The sequence below is a fragment of the Chiloscyllium plagiosum genome, chromosome 11 (genome assembly GCF_004010195.1).
Source record: "Chiloscyllium plagiosum isolate BGI_BamShark_2017 chromosome 11, ASM401019v2, whole genome shotgun sequence".
In the NCBI taxonomy this organism is placed as follows: domain Eukaryota; kingdom Metazoa; phylum Chordata; class Chondrichthyes; order Orectolobiformes; family Hemiscylliidae; genus Chiloscyllium; species Chiloscyllium plagiosum.
In genome coordinates this window covers 58,869,773-58,888,354 of record NC_057720.1, presented here as the reverse complement: position 1 = coordinate 58,888,354, position 18,582 = coordinate 58,869,773, and the positions used below count along the sequence as shown (strand labels likewise).

Genomic DNA, 18,582 nt, shown 5'->3' with positions numbered 1-18,582 from the left:
CATTCAGAATCTCATCCATTCTCTCAGGTTCGACACACAGCCTTCCTTCGTTATCCTTTAGTGGACCAATCCTTTCTCTAGTTACCTGCTTGCTTCTTATGTACGAATAAAATGCTTTGGCATTTTCCTTAATTCTGCTCGCTAAAGCTATTTCATGACCCCTTTTTGCCTACTTGATTCCTCATTTAAGACTTGTCCTATTCTTCCGATATTCTTCCAGGGCCTGTTCTGTTCTTAGCTAGCTAGACCTTATGTATGCTTCCCTTTTCCTCTTGGCTAGTCATACAACTTCTCCTGTCATCCACGGTTCACGAATCTTGCTCTTCCTATTCTTTGCCTTCAACGGGACATACCTATCCTGCACTGTCTTTAACCTATCTTTGAAAGCCTCCTACATCTCAAATGTGGACTTCCCCTCAAATAGTTGTGTCCAATCCATATTTCCGAGCTCCTGCCTAATTTTGATATAATTGGTCTTGGCCCTGTTTAGTACTCTTCCCTTAGGACCACTCTCTCCTTTCTCTACGAGTATTCTAAAACTTACAGAATTGTGGTCATTGTTCCCAAAAAAATCTCCCACCGCAACTTCTACCACCTGTCCTGGCTCGTTCCCCAGTACCAGGTCCAATATGGCCCCTTCCCACATCAGACTATTGACATACCTGTCCTGGCTCTAGAAAACTCTCCTGGACGCTTCTTACAAATTCTACCCCATCCAGACCTCTGACGTTAAGTGTATCCCAGTCAATGTTGGGAAAATTAAAACCTCCCATCACCACTACCCTATTGCCTCTACATCTTTCCATAATCTGTTTACCTATTTGTTCTTCTACCTCACCCTCACTGTTGGGAGGCCTGTAATACAGCCCCAACAGAGTGACTGCACCCTTCTTGTTTCTTAGCTCCACCCATAATGCCTCACTACCCTGAGGGGCAGGATGTCCATGTATTTGGAAAGGCAAGGACTAATTAGGACTTTGTCCATGGGAAATCATGTCTTACGACCTTGATTGAATTTTTTGAAGAAGTAACAAAGAGGATTGATGAGGAGCGATGGACATGATTGATATGGACTTCAGTAAGGCATTCAACAACATTCCCCATTGGAGAATGATTAGCAAGGTTAGATCTCATGGAATACAGGCAGAACTGGCTATTTGGATACAGAACTGGATCAAAGGTTGAAGACAGAGGTTGGTGGTGGAGAGTTGCTTTTCAGACTGGAGGCCTGTGACCAGTGGTGTGCCACAATGGTCAGTGCTGCGTCCACTACTTCTTGTATAAATATATAAATGATTTGGATGTGAACATAGGAGGTATAGTTGCCCTCAAAGTGCAATGGGATCTTGATCAGATGGGCCAATGGGCTGACAAGTGGCAGATGGAGTTTAATTTAGATAAATGCGACATGCTGTATTTTGGAAAAGCAAATCAGAGCAGGATTTATACACTTAATGGTAACAACCTGGGGAGTATTGCTGAATAAAGAGACCTTGGAGTGCAGATTCATAGATCCTTGAAAGTAGAGTAGATAGGATAGTGAAGAAGGCATTTGGTATGCTTTCCTCTATTGGTCAGAGCATTGAGTATAGGAGTTGGGAGGTCATGTTGCGACTGTAAAGGGCATTGGTGAGACCACTTATGGAATATTGCATGCAGTTCTGCTGTCTGTCCTATTGGAAGGATGTTGTGAAACTTGAAAGGGTTCAGAAAAGATGTACAAGGATGTTGCCAGGGTTGGAGGAATTAGGCTAAAGGGAGAGGCTGTTTTCCCTCGAGCGTCAGAGGCTGAGGGTGACCTTACAGAGGTTTATGAAATCATGAGGGGTGATAGGACAAATAGACAAAGTCTTTTCCCTCGGGTGGGGAAGTCTAGAAATGGAAGGCATAGGTTTAGGGTGAGAGGGGAAAGATATAAAAGAGACCTAAGGAGCAACTTGTTCATGCAGAGGGTGGTGCACGTATGGAATGAGCTGCCAGAGGAAGTGGTGGAGGATGGAACAATTGCAGCATTTAAAAGGCATCTGAATGGGTATATGAATAGGAAGGGTTTAGAGGGATATGGGCCAAGTTCTGGCAAATGGGACTAGATTAGGTTAGGATATCTAGCTGACATAGACGAGTTAGACCAAAGGGTCTGTTTCCATCCTGTACATCTCTATGACTGTATGGTCCTAGACTCTCCCATGAAGGGAACATTCTCGCAGCATTTACCCTATCAAGCTGCTTAAGAATCCTATGTGTTTCAATGAGATCACTTCTCATTCTTCTCCACTCCAATGAGTAGGGTCCCAACCTGTTTAGCCTTTGCTCAGAAGACTATCTTTCTAGATTGGGGGTCATTCTAATGAACCCAGTGATCATAATGCTACATTGCAAAGGAACAGAAACCAGCTCAGACCAATGTACTTCAATTATGCACAAAGAGAGTGAGGGAGAAAATTCTGATGAGGATGATTGTGCAGTGATGTTGAGTTACAGCAACTAGCATGAAGATAATAAATTGGTCAATCATGAAAAACTGACAACAGCAGTTGGGTATACATTCATAACAGAAAAAAATGTCAAACCTACAAAGTATCAATTGTCAAACCTATGAAGCATCAATTGAAAATTCAGTTGTTAATCTTGCAACTAAAGATTGGCAGCAAATGTTGGTTCACCAAGGAAGGTTCTCATCCCATGAATGAATTTGAAACATAAACCACATTAAGGGCTTATTGCTAACCCTATTGGTCCATGACCTGGAATGACCTTGGCAAACATATGTTGTTTCATGAGGTCCAATTGACCCTAGCATAGTGAGCGATCCTGCAGAGCTGCAGGTGCCTCCTCAGTCGTCATGTGTACTTGAAGGCTGGTGTCACTGGCAGAGAGGATGAGGACCTGCTGAGGTCTTGAGAGGAACCTCCAGGTAAAGAAGATAGCTGCTGTTCTGCTAATTCAAGGCACTTACTGAAATTGCCAAGGAGCTGGTGGAAACTCCAGCCACTGCTGCATTGAATTGCTGCAGTAGGAGGTAGGATTCGTACAATTCTGACATCCACTAACTGCTGTTGTGATCCTGTTGGAAACTATTATCATTGACAAGGATTCTGAAAAACTATTGATTAACTAACAGAACTGCACCACTACATTTCACATTTTTAAATTGGTTTAACTAAAAACCAAACTTTACTATGTACCAAAACAAATTAACCGGAGCAAGCATCACTAACATATTAATATTGTTTATAAATACTTCAGCTGTAAACTTCCACTCATGGCCTATTCACATAAAATCTCAGCCTTTAATAATGTTTGATTGGGTGAATGGTAAGAAATGGCAGTTGAGTACAGATATAATAGGAAAGACGTCAGTTTCGACTTAGCTTTTTCTAATTGCCAGGATTTTTGTGAATGGATATGTATACCTGCATCTCTGTCCATGATTTAAAAAGTGGCAGCATATCTTGGGTCTGCTAGGTTAACATTATTATAAGTAGAGTTCCTGGGCCTCCTTCACCGCCGCTTGACCTATCACCTTCATCTCCTCCCCCACTCACCTATTGTACTGTATGCTACTTTATCCCCACCCCAACCCTCCTCTAGCTTATCTCTCCATGCTTCAGGCTCTCTGCCTTTATTCCTGATGAAGGGCTTTTGCCCGAAACGTCGATTTGCTGCTCGTCAGATGCTGCCTGAATTGCTGTGCTCTTCCAGTACCACTGATCCAGAATTATTATAAGTAGATTCTAGTTATTAGCTACTAATGAGATGTAGTCTGTGCCTTTTACCGTATTACAGGCTCTCTGATATTCCAACTGACCCGGATGTAGAACTGAAGGATTCTAACTATATGCATCACTTTATTCCAGTTGATAGCAGACTTCCATCAAGAACGTCATCTGCTCGAAGTCGCAGGGCTTCAATTTCTTCTACCATCACTATGGGACCGATCACTACAAAAGGTCTGAAATTAACTGAGCCCAAAGCAATGAAGGTAATTCACACAGTTTCTAATTTCAGTCTAGGAAGAAAATCCTTTCTTACTCGGTTGGAGAAGAAAAACCCCACAGTTAATAGAAATCTGAATAGAATAAAGAAAAGTAACATGCCAGAAGCAGAGGTTTAATCTGCTTCAGAAAAACGAAAGCTGACTGCTGTTTTGTGTGAAATCCATAATCAGAATGTCAGCGTTTTATGTCTTATTGATATCTCTAGCCACATGTGTGGGGTAAATTAAAACTTGCTCACAAACATATGGTAATAATGAAGTATTGGCAAAGCAAGGAAGGGAATAAATTTAATTCAAACAGTTTTTAATCTTTTTATTCATTTATGATATGCAGTTATCATTAACAGAGCCAACATTTATTGCCTATTCCTAATTGCCATTGAGAAAGTTGCCTTCATGACCTGCATCAGTCCTAATGGTGGAGTTAGACTCCTTGGGAGGCACTTACAAAATTTTAATTCAGTGACAGTGAACCAATGACAATATATTTTCAAGTCAGGATGTTGTGTAAATTCAAGGATAATTCTGTTGGTTATATTGCAGTACTGCTCTACTTTTTTTTCCTTGGCCAGAAAAGTTACTGAATGCAAAAATGTTATTTATCCACAGAGACCCTTGTATCCATACTCAAAGAAATAGGTCCAGATAATGAACAGAGTGAAATTTGCACCATTGGTCCAATTGACGAGAGTTCAGAAACAGTGCAGCAGCCCCAAAGGCATAGTTGACAATACACCTCAAACTATTCTAGCAACATTACTGTTTACTAGTCACTCCAGCAATGTACTTTTGCAGTCTACCCTCTGTGTATTCTTGTTGCAATCAATTTAAATAGACAAATAATAAATAATTAATGATTTCCCTTCTTACACTAGTGTAGGTTTTGTGAATTCTGTAAATACTTATTTTTGAAATATGAGGTTTAAGTTGCAACAGCAGTATTAAAGAAAAAAATGCTGGAAATCTAAAATGATGCACAACTCAATATCCTTGAAAGACAGCAGGACATTCAGTGGGCAGTATTTATTTATTAGCTTATCCTACATGTGCCCTGAAGGCATTGAGCCTTGATACTACACAGTTCATTGACATCAGCTGATTTGGGGTATCTTGGTGAAGTGGCCATCTTCATAAGCAAACATAGATACTGATCTTGAGCAGACTGTTTGAGAGTAATAGGTATTGCTGCTGAGTCCATTCATTTTCATATCCCAACACCTATTTGATTATTGATTTGGCATCTAAATTTATAATGTTGCCAAAACAGTTTTCTCCTTTATTGAGCTGTTACTTACCTGTGTCAGCACATACACCCCCCTGCATCTGACTACTCTAAAGTAGTAACACATTTTTCAAATCAAATAGGTGTGGCTGACGGGGCCAGAATTTATTGCCCATTCTTAATTGTCTTTGAGAAGATGGTGCTAAATAACCTTCAATTGCTGCTGTCCAAGTGGTGTGGGTAAACCCACAGAATTGTTAAGAAGGGAGTTTGAAGGACTTTGATTCAGCAACAGTGAAAGAATGGCAATGTAGTTCCATCTTAGAATTGAGGGGAACTTGCTGATCACATGATAACGAATTCAGAATTATCTCTTGTAATTATTTTCAACTGTTTGTGTGCTACAATCTTAGAGCAAGCTTCATATTCCATATTTGCTGTTCTAGTTGAAAAACTTTAACCACAAGCTATCCATTTCCAAATAGCTCCAGGTGAAATTGTGCAATGTCTAGTCATTGAGTATGAGATCCTGAATAACTGAAGAAAGCTTGATAAAATGTGGGACCAGTTCTGTGCCTTTAGTGTGATGTAATCCTGAGCCATACTTATATAACCCCAGGTTCAATGCATGTTCCATGCTGAGTTAGCTGATTTTATCCAAGGTGGTGATAACATGCTGCAGTTCTTGGTGAGGAACATGGCTAGCAAAACACAGTGGTAGAGGATAGGTGGTGTCAATTCAAGTGAGCATTGACACAAGTCAGCACATTTGAGAGGTGCAAAAATTGAGACATAAACATAATGGCAAAAAAAATGAATCTGATTTAGGCATCGATGCATTATGCATGGCTCAGGCATCATATAATGAAAGAATAGGGAAGTGATTTTATAGGTTGCTGGAATTTTCAACAAAATGGATTGGGAATGTACTAGATCTCTATTGCATTTGAGACAGTTTACCAATAGATTGAATCTTTTAGGGAGCCTGATCACCGATTGATTATAGCAGGTCAAATTTTGGAGTTACAGGTTCTTTTTCTGTTTTGTTTCCTTATTTTGATCTCTGGGATCAAAAAAGAAATACTACAGAAAAGCAATATTGACTACACATATTGCTTGCTTGTTTCAAAACTAGAATCACCCTCTTTCATTTTAGTTCCTAAGGGGTAAAGATAACATGATATTGACTTTGTAAAGTCAATATTTGTGTAGTGTTAATGTTGATTTTTTTCCCCTTCTTTTCTGTCCTTCCTTCATATCTCAATTTCTGTTAGATTTTCCTTTCAGCATTCAGTACAATAACAGCTGTAAATGTTCCAAAAGAAAATTGGAAAATGTTACTGTTCTGGTTGTGAATGGGAGCCTGGAGACCTTCTGTAAAAATTGTGCATTGATGATTCTAGTGCTGCAGCACAGAGAAATAACAGAGCCACATCTCACTTGACACCTCTTTCTCTTCCCTACAGTGCAACCCAAAAACACAAAGGCAGCATAAATATATGATGAAACAGAAAAGGTGTCATGGCTTCCTATATTAAATGTCTGAATGCAGAGTCTCATTGGGATCGTATTTCAAATTCTCTTTCCGAGTAATTATACCCCTTAGGCTCTTTTGTAGATAATTCTATCCCAGTAATAGCTTCTACCAAAAAAGACATCTGATGCGAGAAACACTCTGGTGTTGTTTTATTTTGAAATCTTGTTTTGTTTAAACAATATGGCAAAGTGTTGTAAATTATTGCAGTATATAGTTAAGCTTGTTAAAGAACTGCACACTAGTTTTATTTGCATCATCTGGTTAGTGAAACATTTTAGGAAATGGAAACCTGGACAATGGGAAGAAGACTGAAATATTCCTTTCTTGACTTAACTAATTATGTTATCAAATAACCACCACATCACAGTTTTTTTGCAAATTTGTTACTGCTCACTCCTGTCCAGCAGAGATTGGATAAAATAATAAAATATTTAGTTGGTGGTTTTAGCTTCAGGTGGCAAATTCAAAATAAACAGTGGCACATTAACCTGGCGACAGTTTGATTTAAAAAAAAACTGAAACCACATTTAAAATCTGTGCACTCTTTTGCTCATTTGCAAACTGAACTTTGTGAATAATGTTGTGCCTAGAGCATTGCGATGTCATAATATATTACAGCCCAACCTCTGTCTGCTCTTTGTGATCTGTGGGTCTGTCTTGTTTTTAATCTTGAATTTTGTCTCAGATGTTGGAATTTTTAAAATAAGAAAGACGTTCATAATGTATTGATCTTACACGATATTATCTGTTTCAGCAGAGTTAAAACAGATTACATTTTACTTGTAAATTATGATGAAAGTAGTGTGGTGACTTCATCAATCACATTTCATTGCTGTTAACTGTGAAGAGGATATCAGATGGGTGATGCACTGTTACAGCAATTGTTTCACAGGTGAGATTGCTGGCAGTATGTATGTTCACGAAATAGACCGTTGGCCAGAATAACCTGTTGCTGATCAGATTTTTCCTTTTGTGATGTTCTTGTGGTTCCTTCATGAAGGCTTAAAGTAGTTCTTGGCTAATTAAACCAAGGGCCTAGTTTCAATTCAGTGTTAACTGATCTCATCTGAGATAGTGCTTATTTTGGACTCCATGCCTGTGAGCTAGAGTTGTAAATTCTACCATGATTATTGTTATTTCTTATTATTCAGTGATCTTTACAGGAAAGTACATCAGATATTGCATAAGGGATTGATCTTATTAGCTGTCAAATTATTCTAGAGTAAATTAGTTTGCAACTAATTAGGGGTGGCATGGTGGGTCAGTGGTTAGCACTGCTGCCTCACAGTACCAGCGTCCCAGGTTTGATTCCAACCTCGGGCGACTGTCTGTATGGAGCTTGCACATTCTCCCCATGTCTGAGGGGTTTCCTCCGGGTGCTCTGGTTTCCTCCCACAGTCCAAAGATGTGCAGGTCAGGTGAATTGGCCATGCTAAATTGCCATTAGTGTTAGGTGCATTAGACAGAGGGAAACGGGTCTGGGTGGGTTACTCTTCGGAGGATCGGTGTGGACTGGTTAGGCCGAAGTGTCTGTTTCCACACTGTAGGGAATCTAATGTAATCAAATGTTCTCTGTCTTAAGTTATACATGAGGGATAACCATATGAATAAGATAGCTGAGATTCATTTGTGTCTGTGGATTTATACTGCAGTGTTAAAAAAAAAAGGTCCATTCAGCCAGTAAAAACAAAGAGGCAATGGGAAATTTGTAAAAAAAATCATGGGAATTGACTCTGTTCCACATTATCTATTGATTTGATTTTTTTTTTTAAAACAGCAAGATTGATTAGATTCAAATGAGATGGGTATTAACAAAAGTGAAATAAATACAGGCAATAAACAAAAAACAGAGTTTAAGAATTGACCAGATTTTGTTTAAAAATTATCTATTATTGAATCAATGCAAAGTCAATGATTTAATAGCTAACATAAGTTCAGCAATTTGTTCACTGTGGCAAATTATGCAAGTACTAAAGAAACAAAGTTTAAAATTAATAAAGAGGACACTGAAATATTTTCTGCCATTGAAATGTTACCAGGCCAATCCATTGAAGTTGACAGTTGCTTTTGACGTGAGTGGCTTGCTCAACCATTTCAGAGGGCAGTTGTGAATCAACCTCATTGCTGTGGATCTGGAGTTGCATGTGGGCTAGACTAGGTGAGGATGGCAGATTTCCTTCCCTAAAGGACATCAGTGAGCCAAATGGATGTTTCCAGTAATGGTTACACAGTCATCTGTAGAAATATAATTGCAGATTTAAAAAAATTAAATTCAAACTCCACCATCTGCTGTGACACAATTCAAATCCGGGTCCCCTAGAACATTAGCTGAGTTTCTGAATTAATAGTCTAGTGATAATACCACTAGGCTATTGCCTACCTTTTAATCACAGATATCAAAAAAGCACATGACATTTGGATGAAAGTACGAAACATATAATGGCTAAATTTGATGACACAAAAATAAGTATGGAAGCAAGTTGTGAAAAGGGTGTAAAGAGTCTGCAAGGGCACATAGATAAGTGAGTGGGCAAAGATTTAGGAGGTGGACTTTAATGTGGGTAAATGTAAACTAATTAACTTTGGCCGGAAGAACAACAAATTAGCATATTATTTAAATGGAGCAAGATTGCAGAATTGAGGTACAGATGGATCGAGGTGTCTTGGTTTATGAATCACAAATCGTTAGCATGCAGGTATGGCAAATGATTAGGAAGGCAAATGGAATGTTATTTATTACAAAGGAAATGCAATATAAAAGTAACAATGTTTTGCTACAGTTGTAATTGGGCATTGGTGAGGCCACATTTGGAGTACTGTCTACAGTTTTCATTTCCATATTTGAGCAAGAATGTTGCATTAGAATCAGTGCTGAGAAGGTTCACTTGACTGATTTCTGGGACGGAAAGCTAGTTTTATGAGGCAAGGTTGGGCAAGCTGAGCCAGTGTCCATTGGACTTTAAAGGAAAGAGAGGTGATGTTATTGATGCATGTAAGATCCTCAGGATCCAAGGCAGATCGGGTGCTAAAAAGATGTTTCCCCTTGTGGGAGAAACTAAAATTAATGGGTGCAGTTAATATAAGAGGATGGAAATGAGAATTTTTATCTTTCAACAGGTCATAAGGCTGTTCTCTTCTGCAGACACTGATGGAAGTAGGGTCATTGAATATTTTTAAGGCTGAGGTAAATCCATTCTTGATTAACAAAGATCAAAAGTGATTAGCAAAGATTATAGATAATTAACAAATTATCATAGGTAGGTGGGAATTTGGAGTTGAGGCAAGAATCATATCAGGCCTGACTGTTGGAGCATGCTCGAAAAGCCAAATGGCCAATTGTTGCTCCTAATGTTTTTTGAGTCCTTGTGCGTGAGTCAGGAAGAAGAGGAGCATAACGTAAAGGAGGAGCATCATTCTATGTAATAAGCAAGCAAAAAGAAAACTGTGTTATGATTGACTGATTTTTAAAATAATTCTGCATATGAGATTGTATTGTTGAATTTACATGTAAAATAATTCTTGACAACCACAGAGAAATACAGCATTCATGATGAATTGTGTTAAAAATATCCTTCAGTGGATGCAATGTGTTGACTTTCCAATAGAAATCTGAGTGATTAGAGCGCCATCTGGTGAATTTTCAGAAACATACTGTTATCACAGAATCATGTAATTGTTACAACACAAGAGGAAGTCATTCAACCTATTGTAGGCATCATTTCTCCCAATGAACAATTCACCTTCCACCTTCTCCGCTGAACCCTGCACATTTTACCTTTTCAGATAATACTCCAATGCCGTCTTGAATGCTTTCACTGAGCTTGTCTCCATCACATGTTCAGACAGCACATTCCAGATCTGAACCAGTCAATACGTGAAAAAAAAATCTTCTCATGCTTCTATTTCTTCTTCTGTTTATTTCCTTAAAGCTGTGCCTTTCTTCTGAATCCATCCATGAGTGGAAAATTGCCTACTTACTATATCCTATTCTGTTCAGACCCCTCAAAATTTTGAACAGATCTATCAAATTGCCCCTCAATATCCTTCAATAGAAATAGTTCTGACTTCTTCAATCCATCTATGCATCTGAAGTTCCCATCCCTAGAAACATTCTCATGACTCCTTTCTGCACTGTACATCAAATGTTTTCACATCCTTGAAGTATGCCATCCAGGACTGCACACAGTACTATAGTTGAGACCAAACCTGTTTTTTTGCTAATTTAATATGATTTCCTTGCTGTTGTATTCCAAGCCTCTACCAATAAAGTGAAAAGTATTGTATGATTTTTGAATTGCTGTCTGAACCTGTCCTACTATTTTCAATAACTTATCCACATGTACATCCAAGTCCCTCTGCTCTTGCACTACTTTAGAATTTTATCCATACTTTATTCTACTTATCAAAATGAATCACTTCACACTACTATGCCTTAATCTTCAAATTGTCTGCGTGTTCCGCCAACTAGTTTATATCCTTTTGAGGTTGAACACTATCTTTATCAAAATTTTGTATTATCTACAAATTTTAGAAGTTGTGGTCTATACACCATGGTGTGTTTATTAATATATATCAGGAAAAACATGGGTCCCAATACCGATCCCTGACGAACTCCGTTACAAATTTTCCCCCAGTCTGACAAGTACCCATTATTCACTATTCTGTTTCCTGTCACTCAGCCAATTTCTTATCCATGTTGCTGCATCCATTTTATTCCAAGAGCGCAATGTCTGTTTGAACTAGGCATTCGTGAGACTCATACATACCATGTTTTACTGGGCTTCAAAACTGGAAATAGAATGATGTTACTATCAAACAAACACTTTATTTTAAGAGATGACTGCCAAATAATGCAGAATGTATTTTCAATCATTTTGTTCCATTTACTTCCACAAGCAACCAAAGAATTCATAGAGCAAAGCTTTTAACATGCTTTTAAGTGCCAACTTCAGTTAGACTGCACAGTGTCCACATTATGCTTCATTGGTTTCAGTCTTACATTAAATGTGTTAGCAAAGCAGCATCTGCATTATGAGCGGCTATTAACAGATTATTGAAAATACCTCTGCAGGGCCAAAAGAACAGATGGGAGGGAGCACATTGAGCTTTCCCAGCACTCTCATAAAAAACAATCCTAAAGGAAACAGATAAGGCTAGCATGAGTTTATGCCATTATTTTACTGTTAAGTAAGTTGTTGTTTATTTCAAAAGAAAAACACAAGGTTAAGGAAAGTTACACTTGAGTATCGCAAATAGACCGATATGGCCATTTTCTTTCTCTGATCCCTATTTCAGTGAGGTTGCTGCATGGAACAACCAGACAAACCAAGCGTACTTTCAAATGGCTGGAGAGGGGAGACAGGCCTAGGGAATGCAAATATCACAACACTGTAAAATTGTTATTACCCAACTAAATTATGTTCCTTTTGTAAGATGTAATTTCATTCTGAGAACAGGTTACCTCATGTACCACCACCACCCCACTCCTGTGTGCTGTTGCGCTAGCCAAGGGAATGTTTAAAAATAATATAATAAAATACCAAAACTAGATGAATCAAAAGATAATATTGTCACAAAAAAATACACCAAATGATATATTGTTTCTGATTATTATTATTACTATGATATTTGTGAAAATATTTCTTAGCACCAATTAAACATTTGTAGCAAAAAATCTTTATGCCATTTATTGATTCTTTCTAACTTGCTTAACACAAGTCTTTGTTGTAGATTGATAGCACGCACTAACTATGACCATAAATTGCTTCCTCATAAACAATATGAGGTGACCATATAGTCTAGGATCTTTCTGAAGTTAGTATTGCAATTCCTGTACCTTCCAACTGCAAAACCAATGAAGCGTCTTGCTGCACCAGTGTATTTTGTTTACATAAGAGATTATTTAAGTTGTAAAATATTACCATTATATGAAATGCTAGAAAATAAATGCTGCATTCTAAATACTGTGCCCCTAACAGATTTAATCCCAGTGTTTTCTCCCCAAAAATACACATTATCCATAAAATACATAAAAATATATAATTAACAGTGTAATATAGTTCAAATTCTTCATATACTGTATGCCACAATCTGCAATGCCGTACCACATTTACAGGTCCCATTTACAATGTACAATTCGTTTAAAAGAATACCACCTGTGGGGTTTTACATAAATCCTGGCCCCCTATGTATGAGGACAGCAGGGGTATAGACCGTGGCCTTTCCTCATTTAGACTTTTTGGTGGCTGTCCGAGACTTTTGTGCATTCCATAGCATTATTCCTAAACCTTGGAATGTGCCAGTCTGCCAGTCATGGACAGCTCTTTTCACAGGACTATTAAGAAATTTTGGGCAGACCAAAAAACATCTCTTGTCGAATTGATTATCCTCCAGAAGCTGATGATATTTGTCTTTGTGCACATCCCATGGGCTAGTCTGTCGAGTTCAGAATCCTGCATTACAGACTTGCTCAAAATAAAATCCACTGAATTTCATTCTTAACTGTCTTACAAAAGGACATGGTCAACAGTTTCTTGTTCAGTGTGTTGCCTCAGAGAGAGCATATTGTCTATCAAATTCAATATCCGTGAATCAGATCTCCAATACAGTGTCACACATTGCAGACATTTAGATTCAATTCTATGTTTATCATCTCATGTTGAATTCCCTATCTCAGTCACACTGCCTCAAGAAACTGTTGTGAGAAAGCCAGACAAACACAGTACATAATTTCAAAGTGTTATGGGTTGAGGCAAGGAGATGATCCATTACCTTTCGTGGTGTATGGCATAAAACCTGAAACAAAACAGAATACTACGGACTGAAGATTAGCAGCAGTCAGCTGTGTTTTTTGTTTGGTAAATGTGGGGGGAAAAGATCTTCCACTCTGCTCACCCACAGCATGGCCACACAAAAAAACAGAAGTTGACCTGCAAAACACAGAAATCGAGCCTGCCAACACATACAGAAACTATCCAGAGTGCCCCAGTCTTGGCCAACAGGCTAACATAGAAACCAGACCTGGCCAAGCCAGCCCCAGACCAGAGAATACACTTCCTAAAACAGCTTTCACTATCGGCTCCCAGCCCACATCAGTACTACAGTCCCAACACCCTAAGGGCAGGCTCCCTTCCCATTGAAACCGATACTGCAAAAACAAACAGGCAGACCCAGAGGCCCCAGTAGACTTCACTCGCAGGAGGAACACAGTGGACACACCTGAATGCCAGGAGAAGGGACATTTACACATATTCGTGCAGATGGGAAATACAATGATGAATCCTCTGGAGGACATTCTCACCCACTCACAGAGATGACTGGAATCTCCTGTGTCAATTACAAATGAATTCCTACTGCCGGATGCTTGATTAACTTCCATTCAGTTTATTCTTGTTTTAATCTCTTTATAGTTTTCACCATCGTACTGTAACTGCTTTGCAATTATCACCTTTGTGTTGTACCCCTATAAAGCATGCCTCCATCTTCTGTTCTGGGAAGAGCATTCTGGCCATTTGTGCAGAGAATCAGTTCTGTGTCAGCCTGGTCAATTTCTCTTCTGCGATATTGCTTTGTTTAATTAAACTGCTTGTCAATTTCACCGCGATCTCTCGTTTGTGGGCTCAATTTCTCCAACAGTGAGTAACATGGTTGATTTCTGTCTGTAAGTCTTATGGATTTTCTTGTGCTGTCTTCTCAAATGGTGTATAGTTAATAAGGTATTAATTATACACGATGCTCTTATGGCACCCTACTTGGAAAGCAGATTACTAGCTATAGTTAATTTTATTGGCCCTGAACATGTCAGATATAGGGTAATTGGTACATTTCTTTGCTGATGGGGACCTTGTTGAATGGGGATGTGCATGATTGCTGCTCATTGAACATGTATTGATAAGATTATATAGAGAAAAACTGCAGAAAGCAGCAACCCATAAGAACTTGGAGGTATTTCTGCAATAAAACATGGAAAGCTGGCACATAGGTATAGTAGATAATCTGGAAGGCTTGTTTGAAGAGGGTTGGAATATGGGGGTAGGGAAGTCTTGGTGCTGTTGTAGGAAATGCTGGTGTGACCACATCTGGAGTAAAGTGAGTGGTTTTGGTCCCCTTATTTAAGGAAAGATATAATTTCATTGGAGGGAGTTCGCAGAATATTTACTAGGATGATCTCTGGTATGGATGGATTGTCTAATGAGCAAATGCTAAACAGGTTGGGACTCTACTCACTGGAGTTGAGAAGAAAGAGATGTGAACTTATTGAAACACATAGGGTTCTTGAGGAGTTTTACTAGGTACATGCTGAGAGGATGTTTCCCTTGTTGGTGGGTGGAGAACCAGAGGCATAGTCTTAAATTAGAGGGGTGCCAATTTAAGACTGAGATGAGGAGGAATTTCTTCACTCTGTGGAGTGAGAGTCTTTGGAACTTCTTGCCAAAAGAGACCTTGGGTACATTTAAGGCTGAGATGGGTAAATTCTTGATTAATAGGGGAATTAAGGGTTACAGGGGAAAAAACAAGGAATGTGAGGAATGTCAGATTAACTATGATCTTGTTGAATGGTGGGACAGGCTCAAGGAGCCGAATTGCCTATTCCTGTTCCTATTTCTTATGGTTATGAATGATAGAGGCCCAGAGGAGCAAGCAGAGACCTGCAGTCACCATTTTATAGCTGTGACTCGAATGTCTGGAATTGTCACCATCTTTTTATATCTGTCACGTGGGAAAATGAGAAACTGCCTATAAGTGAGTCAATATGATGTAATGATAGGATGTCAGTGCACGATAATAGTCTTCTCAGTGCTCACTGGCAAGACTTTTGTCTTAGCTGTTCAATGCTTGGTTGGAAAGTATCACTTTGCTCTAGGCAGGGAAACCCTCCAATGCTGATCTCACATGATTCTCCCAACTTTCTCACCAATACCCACATTCTTCAGAAGATTCTACTCTTACATATTTTCAAAATGAAGAAAAAGTCTCAGTTCCACAAAATAGTTTGCCTTAAATTAAATTATTTTCTCAGTGTGCCCCTTTGTTGCGTTTTGTGTCAAGTATCTGTAAATTTATAATCTGCAGGTTGAGAATAAATTTCAAGTGCGAGAGCATTTGATTTGTTGTATCCCTGAGATTTGAAAAAAACATGTATACTTACTGGGAAGTTGGCATTTTCATTGCCTTGGAGGTGTTTTTTGTAAAATTACATAACTTGGACAGAGGATCTCGATATGTATGCTAATTATAGAAATTTGTAAGATTATTCAATGTACTGAATTATTGATCCTAAAAATGACTAACAATTCCAAGTTTCCCTTTTGTGCCTCGATATATCCAAAAGAAAAATGACAATTTATTGACTATTTGTGCTTATGAATGAGCATGAATTGATAAACAAATCCAGTGTCTTTGTTCCATTTTTATTCTTTCCCTTCTAGAACTGGCAACATACTTGGTCAAAGGGATGCTTTTTCCTGGAGGAAGATGGTGGAATTGTCAGTCATCGGTATAGACTGGAATTACATCAAACAACAAATGTTTGCCTTACCATCAGACCATTAAACCTCAGCGAAAGTGAAGGTATAGTCTGCCAACTATTCTGCAACACTTTAACACTATGGTTAGACATTTTTAATACTGCAAACAATCCCAGCTAATGCTTATATGCCACCTTGTCAGCATGAAAAGAGGGCAATTTGCATCATGAGATACAGCATCATAGAACAGTATGCCTTCTGAGAACAAAAATTTCCTAACCAACATGTTACATATGTTCAAATCTGAAATGAAAACATAAAATGCTGAAAATTCTGAGGCAGCATTTGTGGAGAGAAGCAAAATCACTGCTTCAGGTCAACAGCCTTTCATCATTGACATGAAGCATTAACTCTTCACAGATGCTGCCAGAGCTGCTGAATATTTCAAAGCCATCCTAAGTACAATCAAGACTTTTGCCATAAATAACATGGAAGACCAAAACAATCTAAACTGACTATAAGCAGATAGATCACCGTGGACAGGCGGATTTGGATTTTTGCAGTCAGGCTGACTATGGAAGCCTTTAAAAATTGTGAGTGGGGCCTGATTTTTGGTTTCCTGCCTCTGTTTTTGTCCCCAGGAATTTTCAGAGATCAAATATAATAACCCTACAATTTGCAATTCTGACCTGGGTGTTTCCATTGTGGGGATAAGCACCTTATGCCCTGCCACATAATTTTCTTTCAACTAGGCCAGAGGTGGAGAACCTTTTCATGTTGGAAGGCCGCATTATGTTAGTTGTAATCTAATAAGATCGCATCCAAGAAACTTCAATTATATATTCTTCAAAATTCACATTATTTTGTAAAATTCTAACTAGAGTCACATTATAACTAAATCATGAGCCTAGCAGGTGTCGAAATAGCCCTTATGACTTACCAATTTTTTAATTGTGGCGATCAGTCTGTGAGGATTGTTTTGTTGAATTTTCTTTTACTCTGTGGTATTTTAAATACATTTATTTTAAGATTAAAATAAAAATAATAAAGGACGAAAAAAGCATATTAATAAAAAATAAAAGACTTGTATTTGGAAATGGATATGGATTCTGGAAATGTTCCCACTTCCTGTCTCATTTGTGAAAATTTAGTCTATCGTGTTTAGTCAAGTTTTAGACTATAGGAGTACAGTAGGTGAGCTGGTTCAAAATAATAACAGGTAGTTTTAGGACTGATTCAGGAAGTTGCTGCTTACTTAAAGAGTGGTGTGGAATCTTATGTGAATAAACTTGCAGACACTGTACTGGTGGCAGGAGTTCAAATTACAATCATTTAAGTAATAATTGAATATTGCAAAGCAGAGATGTTGGGATTTCTCTGGGTGGATGAATTAAGACAAATTGTGAAATAACTCCACAAAGGATGGTATCCTGTCACCAAGTTACCCTTTACTTACACGTGTACAATACATGGACTCGGACCAATTAGCTCAGTCAGTCCCTAGAGTGAGGAGAATTCTTGATACTCTTTTTTTAAAATTTTATTAAAGAATACAGTTTACAAGACAATTAACAGCTGTATACAGAGAAACATCAATTTACAAGGAAAAGGAGCGACAAAGCCAATCCCCAAACCCTACTGTTCAAGCAGTTTTCAGGGAAATGAGAACAAACCTCAAATCCCAAGACTCCTGTTTATTTCTGCCAGCCAGGACTCTGTGATTGGCCCAAGTTAACAATCCCAATCGGGGAACTCATACTCAACAAAATCCACCTGGTCAACCTTATTCTAATCACTACAGATTGAATAGTATTCCCCAGATCTAAGTATTTTGTGTTTATACATCACCCAGCAACACAAAGGCTGATATTGTTTGTGCTGTCCTTGCAATGTCAGTTACGACTCAACTTGATAACGAAAAGTAAACTTGGAAAAGCTACATCTTGAAAGTTTTGTGTTTCTCTTTTTAACTTTCTGACCTACTCATCTCACTGAAATACCTCCTGTTTTTTTGCTTCTTGCCTCTTTTAAAGAGCCTAATGTCAGAATGGGAAGAGTCAGTTCAGTTCATGTGGTTTATGAACCTCACGTTATATTGGTGTTCAGACTTCACAAGGTCATTTTCTTCTGTTGTAGTAATGGCTGAGTTATTTTAGCTTATCATCCTGATGTCTGGAATTGAAATACCAGGTTGATTTATACTTCTGATTATTATCCAATGACTCCTAAAGGAAAGTTTACCTATGTATAAAGACAGAAATGTGTTCACCATGCGCTAGGGATAGCAAAATTCTAAATACTTTCATATACGTGTTTATCATTTTTATAAGCTGAAAATGTGTTGCTGGAAAAGTGCAGC

At 38.3% G+C, this 18,582-nt stretch overlaps 1 protein-coding gene across 1 annotated transcript in view; it reads left to right on the top strand.

Annotated features, from left to right (window-relative positions):
* The window catches only part of efcab7 (EF-hand calcium binding domain 7), a 97,669-nt gene that overhangs the window by 43,597 nt on the left and 35,490 nt on the right, over window positions 1-18,582 (top strand). The window contains exons 6-7 of the mRNA XM_043700107.1: window positions 3,858-3,982; window positions 16,185-16,326. Of these exons, the coding sequence (XP_043556042.1) occupies window positions 3,858-3,982; window positions 16,185-16,326 (267 nt within the window). The remainder of the gene's footprint in view (window positions 1-3,857; window positions 3,983-16,184; window positions 16,327-18,582) is intronic.